The sequence below is a fragment of the Enoplosus armatus genome, chromosome 1 (genome assembly GCF_043641665.1).
Source record: "Enoplosus armatus isolate fEnoArm2 chromosome 1, fEnoArm2.hap1, whole genome shotgun sequence".
NCBI classification, from domain to species: Eukaryota; Metazoa; Chordata; class Actinopteri; order Centrarchiformes; family Enoplosidae; genus Enoplosus; species Enoplosus armatus.
Window position 1 is genome coordinate 9,372,318 of NC_092180.1, and position 13,981 is coordinate 9,386,298.

At 43.9% G+C, this 13,981-nt stretch overlaps 1 protein-coding gene across 1 annotated transcript in view; it reads right to left on the minus strand.

Annotated features, from left to right (window-relative positions):
* Window positions 1-276: 276 nt before the first annotated feature.
* The window catches only part of LOC139295233 (protein TANC1-like), a 31,294-nt gene continuing 17,589 nt past the window's right edge, over window positions 277-13,981 (minus strand). The window contains exons 10-27 of the mRNA XM_070917416.1: window positions 13,054-13,285; window positions 12,036-12,202; window positions 10,518-10,826; window positions 8,967-9,167; window positions 8,527-8,630; window positions 8,245-8,353; window positions 7,739-7,861; window positions 7,407-7,643; window positions 6,910-7,119; window positions 6,616-6,697; window positions 4,811-5,140; window positions 4,542-4,717; window positions 3,903-4,035; window positions 3,422-3,451; window positions 3,246-3,337; window positions 2,927-3,073; window positions 1,809-1,909; window positions 277-1,642 (exon numbers count right to left, since the gene is read on the minus strand). Of these exons, the coding sequence (XP_070773517.1) occupies window positions 277-1,642; window positions 1,809-1,909; window positions 2,927-3,073; window positions 3,246-3,337; window positions 3,422-3,451; window positions 3,903-4,035; window positions 4,542-4,717; window positions 4,811-5,140; window positions 6,616-6,697; window positions 6,910-7,119; window positions 7,407-7,643; window positions 7,739-7,861; window positions 8,245-8,353; window positions 8,527-8,630; window positions 8,967-9,167; window positions 10,518-10,826; window positions 12,036-12,202; window positions 13,054-13,285 (4,149 nt within the window). The remainder of the gene's footprint in view (window positions 1,643-1,808; window positions 1,910-2,926; window positions 3,074-3,245; window positions 3,338-3,421; window positions 3,452-3,902; window positions 4,036-4,541; window positions 4,718-4,810; window positions 5,141-6,615; window positions 6,698-6,909; window positions 7,120-7,406; window positions 7,644-7,738; window positions 7,862-8,244; window positions 8,354-8,526; window positions 8,631-8,966; window positions 9,168-10,517; window positions 10,827-12,035; window positions 12,203-13,053; window positions 13,286-13,981) is intronic.

Here is a 13,981-nt window from a genome sequence, read left to right on the forward strand (position 1 = left end):
TTAAAAGTTTAGACAATATACTACTTATTTTTTTTAAATCCCTACTTAAGGTATGCCTGGTTTTTCTTGAATACACTAGTGTAGCTGTAGACATGTAAGCAAAAGCATAGTAGCCTGAGTTGAACACTGGTTCTAGATTGTAAATGCAGTGCAGCAGCATAACTCTACAAAACAGGCTCAGGGAAGGGAGCTGCTCTCAAACCAGTCTCCCTTGCTACCTTATGTGGGACATAGTTTGTTGAAAACAGCCTGTTTCTGTGCTTTGATAAACTATATTCAGACGTTGGACTCTATAAACGAGCGTTTGGGTTTGATGGGAGCCATATGCAGAGCCGGGTTGTCTCTCGTTAGGCTCGCCTGTCTGTGCCTCCCATCAGGGAAGCGTAGCTGGGAGGATGCCGTGCCTCTGGCCTCTCGGTGGTGGAGCCGCTCTCCAAAGTCCCGGCCCTGCTGCTGGCTGTTGGCCTGACTTCCAGAGTGCTGCTCCTGGAATGAAGCGCGTTTGAACTCATTGTTGAACCCTTGAAACTCCATCACTGACATACTGAAACTCTCCACTCCTCCCCCCTGCCGGCTCAGGCCAGAGGTCTGCTGGCCCTGGACTCGCACTGATTTGTCCATTACTCCCATGAAGGGCCGGGGCTTTAGCTCAGGCTTTGTCTTGAAGCTACCACTGCTCTTGATGGGGCACGGGGCGTCCGGCACCTGCTGCCTTCCGCCGTCTGATAGGTTCCCACTGGAGGCCTGACTGGAGCTGGAGCCCCTTGATCCTGCTGTTCCTCCTCCTCCTCCACCACCCTCCCTCCTAACCTCCATACCAGACCCCAGAGCAAGAGCCAGGCCATCCAGAGCCACAGAGTGGGTAGAGAGTCTGTCAGAGCCTCTGGAAAAGCTGGAGGAGCGGGGCTGGTACATCTGGAGAGGCCCAGGTGGGGAGGAGCTGTTGGGGGACATGGGGTGGTAATGCTCAGTGGGGCTGTGTCCAGAGTGTTCATTGGCTGATCCGGGGCCAATGTCAATACCCAGCACCGGTGCAGGCCTCAGGGAGGTGGAGATGTGTCTACCTGGCAGAGGACTGGAGGGGCCACACAGAGAAAGAGGCCTGCCCCCAACTCTGTTCCCTGACTGGAGGGAGTGGCAGTGGTGATGAGTCCTGCTGCCCTGGTTCTGGGTCTGCCTGTTGATAGCAGGAACAGGCTCAGGCAAGTCCACAAACAGTTGGTTCTGCACGTATTCCTCTTGAGGGAAACATGGCGACTGATCTGCTAAACCAAAGGCCACACCTCCGGGGAGAGTCCTGTTTGGAGCGTACGGATTCAGAGGCCAAAATTCGGGACTTTTCCCGCACTGCAGGCTCACTTCCTCACCTTCATCCTTCTCTTCCTCCTTCTCTGCATCACTCTGCTCTGCTGGGATTTGCCTCTCTAAACTTCCCTGTGAATAGACGTCTGTCTCCTCCTCTGTGGCTTGATGGTGGTGGGTGTGAGGGTCCCTGTTGTAACCCTGTGCCGTGTTGTTGCTGGATGCCTTCTGATGATGTTTGCATTCCTCCTCTACCCGTACCAGCAGGCGCCGGATCTCCCGGTTGGACGGGCAGAGTCGTGCTGCTTCGTGGAGGTCTGCCAGCGCTGCAGCAAACTGCCTGGGGAGGACAGAGAAGAGTAACAAAGGAACTTTAAAAATACTTAATTTACAGCGCCACAGAGATGTAGCATCCCTGTGAATTGCTGATTCTTGCAAGAGTGACTTTCCATTGAGCAAAAATTATACTGCACTGAAATAATATACATCATTTAATATGGTTGTACCTGCTACTCCTCTTGGCACGTGCTCTGGCATAATACGCTTCATAAGACCTGGGTTTGAGTTCCAGGGCTTTTGTTGCAAAGTCCTCAGCTATGCCAAAATCCTGTGTTTTCAGATAGGAAAGTGCATTTAGTATTTGAATTTCAATTTAAATATTAGACACAGCACAGGCAACAGACAAACCCACTGTATGATCAGCTGTGTGTTAAAGTGACTGGGCTGGAAAATGTTTGTTTTGCAGAAATAAATCGGAGCCAATTCCGATAAAAATAGCGTTTGTGTTTGCATCTTCATTATATGGATCTGAAGATCGAAGCCTGTTTAATGAAACCAAACTCACGCTGCAATCGTTTTTTATTGCACAGGAACAGAAAAAGAGGAAAAGAAACAGGCGGAGAAACTGCTGGGGTTTTTTTTTATTGCTCTCATCATCACTCTCAGGTGAATATTTAATGACACTGAACACATTGTGATTCTGTCCTTGAGAGTGAGGTCAAAATGGCAGCCTTGAAAGTGAGATTGTGAACATTGCTGTTGAATGTTTAATGATGAGGTATCATGTAGTCTCTCTGCTGGCCCTCACTGCCTGCATTCTGATATAATATGTGGATTTAGCCAGCCCACTCGCACGTCCACTGTAAATAACCCCCTGTAGAGAGAAAGAGAGTGCGCTTGGTCTGCCAGAGAGAGTGACCTTATCACATCACATTATCTGCTCCATTATTCATCGGCCACAGTGACCCTAAGGATGGCATTTTTACACAGTCTGTTAGGACGTCTGTCATCACCGGGGTGGGTTCCAAATCTGGCTGCAGGCCACACACATCTATCTCTACACTAACAGCACACAGTTATTCATTATGTCACCACCTGCTTCCAGGTCTTACACGTACATTGTGTTTACCGGGGAGACATGAAATTAGATCTGAAAAGCAAGAGATATTTTTACAGTGAGCTATACCGCTGCTGACATTATCTTTTTATGCTGATACAGATAAATTATATATCTCAAGGAACCATCTACCTTGCCTTGGCAGCCCTCCTGCCACCCCATCAGCGTCTAATAAACCTGCCAGTGCTAAATAGTGCATGAGCAGTTTGATACAGCTGCGGGCCTTACATTGGTTTTCCTGCGGCAGCGGGAAAGGTTTAGATAGAGGGAGACCCGCAGGTCTTTAAGCCCTTTCAGCTCCTCTCCTTGCCCCTCACGAGGTAGCTTCCTCAGGGCATACTGGTATCGCTGGCCTGCCTCCTTCATACGTCCCTTCTGAGAAACACACAGGAGGAGGGGGATAAAACAACAGACAGAAAGGAGAAGGGAAGACCATTTTTGACAACTAATCCACAAAAACACCTCATTTGAAGTCTATTTAAATAAAAGACTGCAGGGTTTGCGACACCCTCAAAACACGCTGTCTGTAACATTCACCATAACATACCTTGTAAAGTATGTTCCCTTCCTCCATCAGCTTCTGCAGTAGGATGAGGAGAATGTCTGGTTTGGAGGAAGCCATAGCCCATGTAGCGTGACCTGATGGAGGGGTACAAATATTTATCTTTCTATTATCTGTCTCGCCTTGTCTCTTTTACTTTGTGTCTTACATAAATCATGTACCTGATCGATCATGGGGAGCCGTCCTGTAGCCTTTCAGTTGATGAAGGTGAGCAGCCGAGGATGGAGAAAGAGAGAGGCAAAGAGGGAGTTAGAGAAGAGGATGCAAAACTGCAGGTGCTGCAGAATAGAGAGTAACATTATACTGTATGGGAGTAAAATAGGCTAATGTAAAGTAGTATAAATGCAGTAGAGTGTGCAGGTGCAATAGTATAGCACATACATACAAATCTATCCAAGTGAGATGAGTCTTCACTGATTGGTTTAAGTCAGATAGAAATATAAATATACTCTGAGTAGTCAGTTTAGCCAGAGTGGTGTTGATTCCACTTTATGCTCATTTTAGAGGCTGTACTGCAGTTTGTGGAGCTGTTTAACTATGTCGTATAATATTAAATGGCTTTTGGAACATTCTGTTTCGTAAATAAAATTCCTAGAGGTGGGGTTTACTGCAGGGCTGTAACGGTAAGCATGCTGTTTATACCCATCTTGGATCCTTTCTTAAGTAGCGAGGCCACCAGGGCCGGGTTCTGGCAGCCAGCCGCCCGGTCTGAACCTCTGGCACCGTTGTTGTCGGCTCTTTCCAGCACCGCTCCATGTTCCACCAGGCAATGCACCTGGCCGCGCAAGGAGTAATATCAACATATTATATTTATATTTAAATTTAAGATTGAAGCAATGAAAAGATAGATTTTTCAATAATTTCGTTGTTTACACACTGTATGCTTCACTACATCAGCAGACATTAGCAACAAAACTGTCTGTCCTTTTATGTCCTGATGATTTTTGATCATCAGATAGTTTTGATTACTGTCCTGCTGATCAACAGATGACATGAATGAGTGTCAAAATGCTCAGTTTGAATTTTCTTACTCCACATGAACCGTGATTGCAGATTATTATTATCGTTATTTTAGTAATTATGATTTTTTTCATTTGTCTAAAATAGCTTAAAATGTGTTGTTGTGAGTGAGACAATTATGTTCTCCAACAAGGTCTATAAACTGCATCCCAATCACAGGGAGAAAATAATTTTTAAGTAAATGCAAATAAAAGTATTTCAAATAAACCTCTATATTTGTTTACATTATCAACATCATGTAAACAACAGTATGAAACCCACTGTATCTGCATCCCCGTTAAGGGCAGCTAGGTCAAGAGGAGTCCGTCCCTGTCTGTCTGGTTGGTTCAGGTCTGCGCCTGCCTCCACCAGAAGCTGCACTGCACCTTTCTGGCCCTTCAGACAGGCCCAGCTAAGTACAGTCAGCCCCTCCTGATCAGCAGAGGACATAGAGGCACCTGGGACCACAAACAATACAAATATTGTTCTGCAGGTTCATATATGTTCAGTAAACATCTTAAGATAATAGTGGGGAAGGTGGGGATGCTCACCCTTTGATAGCAGGAGTTCAACAGTGCTCATGTGGCCCTCAGAGGCAGCCAGCATGAGAGCAGTGCGACCCGGCTTATCGCTGACGTTGATATCTGCACCTTGTTTCAGCAGCAACTCTGCAACCTGGGAAAAAGGAGGATAATTACTCCAAAAAAATGGAGGGGGGGGGGTGAAGAACATCCCATGCCTCCTCACCAGTGTGTGTCCGTGTTTGGTGGCACTAAGCAGCGGGACCATCCCCCGGCGGTTGGGTATCTCCAGGTTTGGCCCTCGCTCCAGGAGGAACGAACACATCTCCATCCTCCCTCTCCCCGCTGCCGCGCTCAATACTGACAGAGGGCCGGCATAGAGATGAGACGACGAGGCGGAGAAGAATATGTAATTGACACATTTAGGAGAGAAGTAGGAGCAGGAGTGAGAAACGGAGAGAAAAACAAGGCTGCTTATTTCCATAATCTATTTGATTCCAACACAGGTGTTGTAGCTCTTCATATTATATATTTGGTTAATTTGTTGAATTAAAGGAAAGTTTTAATATTTTCTGTTTTGATACAGATCTAGATATCCGACTATACCATATACTATAAGTACTGGAGATCAAAATTGCTCAGACACCTGTACTTTCTCTTTCTTATTCCTCCTCTTCAGCAACAAAAGGAAACACAATTATTTCCAACCATAACTCTACACACTAGATAAGTTGCACCCTCGTTAACCAGCCAGTGTTACTTTGACAAACGATGATCATTGGCCCTTTTTTTAGTATGCGAGTCCTTCAGCTAATTGCGCAGCTGGAGATAAAGGTATTGATGCCATTCTCTATCCTCTAAGTACCCTTGATAAATGACATCATGTTTCATGTGACCACATGCTTCAGTGAACAAATCGATTGAATAATGCTGCCTTTAAAGAGAAGTTATCGTCATATATGAGACAGAGAAAAAACAAAAAAAAAACAGGTCTAGTAGTCTTTGTTTAATGTGACTTTGTGCAGCTGCACAAAATAGTAACAGGGTTAGCGAAGCTGCTGCTTTAAATACGCAAACTGAACCAGTGAAAATAATATTCTTATTAAAGGGAATATTCAAAAGCTGTGATACACTGTGTGCACTACTGTCTCTGTCTCCCTGGTGAAGTTATCAGACTTTAATATGTATCCTTGACTGATCATTTCATCTGTGCAAATGGACTGTAATCCAATGATACACTAAACATAAACATAGAACAAAGCACTAGTACTGTACATGCAAAGGTGAATGTTTCAGAGGGTATTTCATGCTCTCACTTTTTCTACCACAGCACTGGAGGGGACTGTGTAATAGAATTATACTCTAATGGTGCTGTAGGCAGAGATACAGGCTTCATCCGAAATGCTTTCAGGAAATGGACCTAACAGAATTCTGCAAGCTGCACTATCGCATCTGTGACAGAGGTAAAAGTATTACAATTGAATAACAGCTGCCTTTTAGATGCTACAAAAGTGACCGGACAAGATATTCTGTGTGATAAACGTGATGTGCCATTTCTGCTAAAAACAAAAAACTATTTACAATCGAATCAACTATGTGATATCAACCAGAGCATCTTAAAATCATAATACTGAAACCAGTAAGTGGTATCTAGTACTCCTCAGCTCACTGTGCATTCACAAATTCACATTTGTAAATTGGCTGTTTAATACTAATTCCTTGCACAGAGCAAGAAAAATGCGATCATAAAGCTCTTGAGCATGACTCTAGAACCACACTGATGGGCAGAAAGAGGTGAGAAAGCTAAATTTATCTGACTGATAGAAGAACTGCACCCGTTTCTCCCCAGAGAGAGTCGTGAGCGTCCATCTGCACTGCCAGCTGTTCATCTTTCAAGTCCAGCAAGCCCTTCACCACCTGCAGGAAAACACAATTTTACAGTCCTCTGTATTTCTGGCTTGCTGTGCAGAAACAAAAACCAAAGCACCCACAGACCTTGACCAGAGCAAACGCATCTAATAAATCATCTACATCAAGCAAGGACAGGCGCCATGCTCTACATGAAAAAAATCAATTTCAGCAGAGTGTTAAAAATGATTTTGTCTTTAGGACCTTGAGCTGATGCGTACCTGTATGTGTCCCACACTAGCTGCAGCTGTAACCGCCTGCTGTGCTGCCTGTGTTTTCCCAGTCACAGTCTCATTGCTGTGGTGCTGCTGTGGGTCAGTGGGGATCTCCGCTCCCCAATCCTGGCCCAGCAAGATGTTGATGATTTCCGCATGGCCCTTCAGCCCGGCATGGACCAGCGCACACTGGCCATTCTTATCAGCATGGCCCACCTGGCACAGAGGGGTACACAGAAGGACTTACACCACCGGTCCTGGCCGGAGCCTATAATACGCTGGCCTAGATCAGGACTGTTTATGTCATCTGCATCCCAGAATAGATCCTGAAACTGTGGTGAATGTAAAACCAGGGCTGTTCGGGATATCACTGGTGTAAAGGTACTGAGAGACAGAGTGTTCTGTCACAGATTTAAATCTGATTTATCCATTGTAATTATCCTGGTCACGCCCTCCAAACCCACATTTGTGTCTCTTCCTCTTTGCACAGAAATGACACTGACCTTGGCCCCTTTCTTGCAGAGCAGGCTGATGATGTCGGCGTGTCCTGCAGCGGCAGCCAAACAGAGGGGCGTCATGCCGCTGTCGGTGGTCCCGTCTACAGGAGCGCCCATTTCAAGCAGCAGAGCCACCATCTCCACGTGCCCCAGGTGGGCGTGGACGGCCAGGATGGGGGCGTGTCCTATCACCTCTGTACACCAGGTCACACTAGCTCCACCTAGCATCACCAGACGACTGACCTGCAGGGTGAAAAAGATGAATGATAAATCTCTGTACATAAGAATATATACGGGGTACATGAGTGTTTTTCTAATGTAGAGCAGGTGCATGTCACCTTGATGTTAGGTGTATATAGGTTCCTCAGGGAGGCCAGTGCAGCGGACAGACTGTCCGTGCTGCAGTTCACCCACATGGCCTGGAGTACGCTGGAGGACACACCTGTCTTCTTACTCAGACCCTGAGAGTGTGGGAGAGAGACACAGATAGAGAGAGACAGAGAAAGAGAGAGATTAAGCTTGCTCAGATGAGATCTGTGGTGCAGAATTTGAATTGTGTCCCAGGAGTAAAGCAGTATGTACAGAGAGCGAGCCATGCATGCAAACAGTACAGCATTCAACATACTGTGGGCTTTTATATATATGAGTAGTGCTAATGTGTGTGGGTGATGGTAGGGACATGGGTTCACTCTTATTTGTCTGTTTCTATGCAGTAATATACAGTAAAGTGCAGGATCTTGTTTGCGTGAAGCCTTTGGGAATTGAGGGCATTCAGAAGGTACAGTCAGTTCCAGTCATAAACCTACATAACAAGTTATATACATAGTATCACAGCTCCTGTTACCTTGAATATGTGAGCCTTGAGGATGTGGTGTCCCAGTTCCATAGTCTGCTGCCGGTTCAGCTTGCCCTCCTGTCTGGAGAACATGAAGGCCAGGAGAGCGTGGCCACTCCTGTAGACATGCGTACAGTACTTATTGTTCAGAAATGGCTTAAATTCTACCCTGCCAATAAAAGTATTTTTTGGCAAGAATTTATACTTTTACCAATTCACACTTGTTCTTGGTGTATTCACTGCTGACTTATAGTACATGCATCTTAAGAACCTTCTGACTTTTGGTCTCACCTTGGGTCACAGAGAAAGTCTGTGCTCTCTCCATCTGCTCTCCAAACCAACCACTCTCTGAAGGAGGGATGACACAGCATCCGTGTGCCATCCCTGCGTCTCACCTACAAACACAAATGATACACAAAATCTTTTTAAATATAATGGTACAATTAATTGACATGATTGCCCCCCTTGTCCCTTATTGTCCATCCAGATACTGTAAGTTATTAATGTAAGTTACTTTTTCTGACAGGTTATAAAAATGTGTTGGTTTTAATAGATTAAACTGGACACCACACTGTAAGTCATTTAAGTCCTTCCAACACTACCTCTAAATTCCTAGGTGTAAGTGAAAATGATGCACTTAGAAACAGCAAAACAAACACAACATTCAAACCTTTGAAACAAAAGCTTGAATCATTATGTACTCTTCCATGCAGTCATATCAAGAGTCTTACCATGAATCCAGCCAGGCTGTCTAATCTCTGCTGGAAGTCCTTCCACTCCAGCTCCCCCCTCACACTGCCTGCATTCAGTGCCCTGAACATTTGTTCATCAGTCAGTGGGTGCAGAGACGCCAGTGCCACATTTAGCACTGGAAGTACCCGTTCAAAGACCTCTTTATCCGGAAAGCTCACACGACACATCAGCAGGTACACCTAGCAGATATTCATAAATTAGCACATGTTGATAATAATGTTGTCCGACTGTAAGGGATTTACATTTTTCATAAACTGACCACAAGTTGGAGACGTAAGAACTATTACTCAACAAATAAAATACTTTTATACACAAAGTTAAATATGCAACATTATATCAACCTAACAAATGACACATATACATATTGATCAAATTAGTCGGGGATTGCATGTACATGTCTAAAGCTAAATATGCTGTATAAAAAAGCACTGGTGCAAGCATTCCAGACATTTCATCTTAAATCTGGTAAATTAAGATTATTTTGAGTTAATCTTTCTAAAAAAACGATTCCATATAAATCTACTAAATGATCCATATTGTACCTCTAGACAAGCTCTCGTATGTAATTGTTGCTGTCCACTACCTGGACCTACACACCTTTATGCTGTATGCTTTTCCACAACCATTATCCAATCATTGAATCATCACATTTCTAACACTTGCTCATCTGTTGTCCTATTTTACACTGATGATTATGTAACATTAAAATGTGGCTGTCATTTACTTTTGTCACTTTAGACTATTTATGGCACTTTGTACAAAGTCTTTGATTCTGTAATGTTTTATTTATCTTTTATTGATCTGAATAGCGTGTGTGTACCTCTTTGTCTTTGGTGAAAAACATGTCTGAACAATGGTTGTCGCCTGTGTACCTTGTGTGGGGATTTTATGGACATTGATTGCTTCAAGCCTCAGGCAAGATGCCATTTCACGGCAGACAGCTCACCGGGATGACTGACAAGTGTTAAGTGTTAGACTGTGAACTTGACCAGACGAGGAGGAGGAGGAGGAGGGCAGGTCCAAAAATACACTCAAGGTAAATTGTGTCTTTTTAGCTCCAGAGGATTAAACACTGTAGTTTACATAGTTAGTGAATTGATAACTTAATGAAACATATATTACTTCACATCTGTCGTTTGCAACCATTTTTGTCAGATGTAACCTAATGTGCTACCACTTGTATGGTAGGTGTTGGATGTTTCAAACATTTATCCATGACAACAATTTATTCAGTACATTTAGCTAACTTTAAAATTGTTTTTTCCGTTACTTTTAGTTATCTATTTCAACTGTTTATCACTTTTTTAAGCTAACTATTATAACCATTTATCATCAGTTGAACAGTTGAAATAGTTAGCTATCAATTTAGTCAACTATTTCAACTATATGTTGTAAACTCCTCTGCTTGCATTCTACCTAATTTCCCTGCACTCTCAATCACAATGTGTGGTGTTCAGGTGTTACAGCTGACTCAATGTGTGCATACAGCATATGTTGTTTTAATCAAATCAATGCTCTACATGTCTGACCTCTGACAGGGAGACAGGCACCACCAGGTAGTTCCCTCCTTTCAGAGCCAGGTGGCCCTTGTGGAACAAATCCAGGGTCAGCTGAAGGTAGAGGATGGAGCCGTGGCTCCGTGTTGACAGGTGGCTGCTGAACTTGCTGAGGAGCAGCTGATCGGGGGCCGAGCCTGTTGGCGTGGTGACGTTGGCGGCGACTTGGGTGCTGCTGCTGACCCGGTGATGGATGTAGTCACTCAGGTCAGCGCCCAGATCACTGCTGTCTGGCAGGATGTCCAGAGAGATGCCAGAGAAGGGAAGAAGGGTAGTGATATCCTGCAGGAGAAGAAAACGAATAAATGATGGGTGTTTATTGGTAAAAACAGCACAAACACCTCAGTATTTAAAGAACAGTAGGTAGCATGTCTTTGGTGCATTAGCTAAGGACAAATTAAAAGCACCAAAATCAGGACCCATTCCTCAGATGCTGTTGCCTCTGACTCACGCTGAGCCATGGGATACAGTACAGTAAATAGTGTGACAATGACTCAAGCTCCAACATTGCTCACAGGCATCTCTCAGAGTCACATTTCATCTCCTCTCTTGCCATCCTCAACTGCTCAACACCGGCCAAAACCAGCTATGACTGATAAAAAAAACAAAAAAAAAACATGTTATTGCAGCTCAGTTCCTCATTAACAAAGAATGACATTTTGGTTCAACGACAAGCAATTGACTTGTGGTCGTGCACGTTTGTGAAATATCCAGGTTATTATACAAGAGTAAGCACTTCAAGTGAAAAGGCTGGTAAAAAGGGAAAGGGTGAATGATGATCCAATCAGGAAGTGGTTATACTGGGAGGGTGGGATAATAGCTGTACTCTTCATCTTTACATTTTGGTATTAAATGCTTGCTGACTTCACATATATCATGAAGAAAATTACCCCAAATGTGTTTTGTGTATTCCCAAACACTAATCAAATTATGTAACCGGCTGGCTGGCTGTCAAGCTCCAGACTCCCAGCAGACTCCCAGTAGTATTACCATCCATTCAGAGCGTAATCCATGCAGCATTTGGAGGCTTGGCTTGGCATCGGACAGATGCGTCTGCTGTTTGGTGGGATTACCAACCGGATTGAGAAAATACATCAGACTCAGAGAGAGCGACGGTGTATTTTGTGCCAAAAGCCACAATGTCTATACCATGGCAGTAAAAGCACAACACTGAACTACGCTGTGTGTGCAGGGAGCTAAGACAAAAGAAGCAGGTATTGGTAATACCTCTGTGATTTGGATAATGTGAGGCAAGGTGAAACTTAAAGGGTCGGTAAAAATTTGAATGAATTTGTTATTTAAATGACGCAACCACAAAAAAAAAAATATTCCAGCCACCTCCATTGTATCGGGGTGGAGGCTAGATTTGTGGCTAGATACCACTAGAGATAAGTGAGAAAATGTGTTCATTGTAATTTGGGTGACCCAATGCTTTGAGACAGGTGTGCTGTGGTTTCACTGTAATGCTGTAATGTTAATATTCTCACTCACCACAAGGCCTGTCCTGACTGTGACCACCAACTTAAGCCAGAGTGGAAATTTGGGGATTATTTTGGTAATGAAAGTGGCAATGGTGTCCCCATAGTCTGGTTTATGGAATTCTGCCTCATTAAGACTGTCAACCAATATGATGTAGTCTTCTTCAGGTAGCCTGCGGTCTGAATACACATGAAACAGAATGATAGAGAAAAAACAGATATATTACATTAGCCTTCCAAAGAGCTCATAAAAAGGAAACAAAGAAAAATGGTATGATAGTTTTATACAAAACCTTTCATGGCTAAAAATTGGTGCGTCTTTGTTTTCCAGTGGAGGATATGTTGAGAAAAGCACCAACTGCTGATATTGATTATATTCTGCTGAAAGGGGCCAGAGGCCATTGTTGTTTATTAGCTTGAAAAAGGACATATCCATCATGTTTCACATCATCTAAGCTGTCAATGCATCCCTGCGAGCCTGTGAGGACTCATACACTCATGCACAAGGGCCCTCCATTTTTTTCCTAACCTGCTTAATAGTGATGGAGTAGACAAAACACTCCTCTGCTCAGACTGTGGAGGGCCTGGTCATAATAACACATCAATCTAGCTGACTGACTGTATCATGAGAAACTGAGCTGGCTAATATGTCCGTAACATTCACTGCCTCTTCAGAGTATTTTGTGACCTTGAAATCTTGTGCGATGCTGATGATTCACCAGGGCAAAAATAACACTCATCATTTCCCTATGTAAATGACCTAACATCTGTTTCACACTACAGTGTTTCAAATCATTGACCTTAACTAGGGAAAATAATCTATGGGCCCATCACAGAGTCATTAACAGGCTATTTCACACAGGAGATGGCAGCAGCCTCCCTAATTGCAGGGTGAGGGAAGCAGACAGTTTTCCACCTTAAAACTGATACTATTTTAAAATTTAAAAGGTCTTTAAAGTTGGATATTACATTTATCTTAAAGTGAACGTGTGTGTGTGTGTGTGTGTGTGTGTGTGTGTAGACTTCATTACCCTTGCGCAGGCTGGCTAGGGGCTCTAGGACACCCTTTCGGAAGGCAGCGATGGGGTCTTGAACGCAGGATCGCAGGCTGAGTGTGTTTTGTAGGTGAGGCTCTTGTACCAGCAGCTCCCTGTACGGGCCGAGCTGTGGCGCTCTGGCCAACAGGGCGGCGACACTGTGCACAAACTCCGGCACCAGGCAGGTGTAGGTGTTATCAGCCTGACAGAAATGGTATGCTACCACCTGACAAGAGAAAGAGACAGGCGAAAAACTATATTAAAAAATAGGGGTGTAACGCAAAGCTGTATCTATTTATTGAAGAAAAATAACTGCATTCAGGTCTAATTAAAAGTGGTGCAACTGCTAATGGTCCAGGTGGACATGTATAGTGGAAATAGAACAGGAAGTTATAACAGTGGGGAAGTCAGAATTGCAGTGGGCCATAATGCATGATTTTTCTTTAAAAACTGGAGGTGGTGTATCAAATGGGAGGAATCCCACGTGAATGTTAAGTTGGTTTGAAGTGTCTGAAAAAAATGAGAAAGCTACTTAGAAAAATCTGAAAAGCTCTCTCGGCCATTTTGCATGCACTTTTGAGACTTCAGACCGTCGGTTTCCGTCTATTGTTAAGTCACGCACGGTGCAGGCTTTAATATCTTATCATGGAAGTAAAAACACAACTAATCTGATGAAAACTGGTGAAAAGTTACTGAGGATAAACCTTGCCGACTGCCTGAATATTGAACTATTTACACTTTTGTGTTTTTAGTCTTTAACTCATGCTGCTTTGGCTTCAGCAGTTCCTGTTTGCACTGGACAGACAACAACCACCTGAATATCTCTCTATATTACTCTAACTAATATCACTACACAAATTCAGATGCTGTTTGTATCTCTTCAGAGCGCATTATCTGATCATATCCCCAGACATCACAAAGG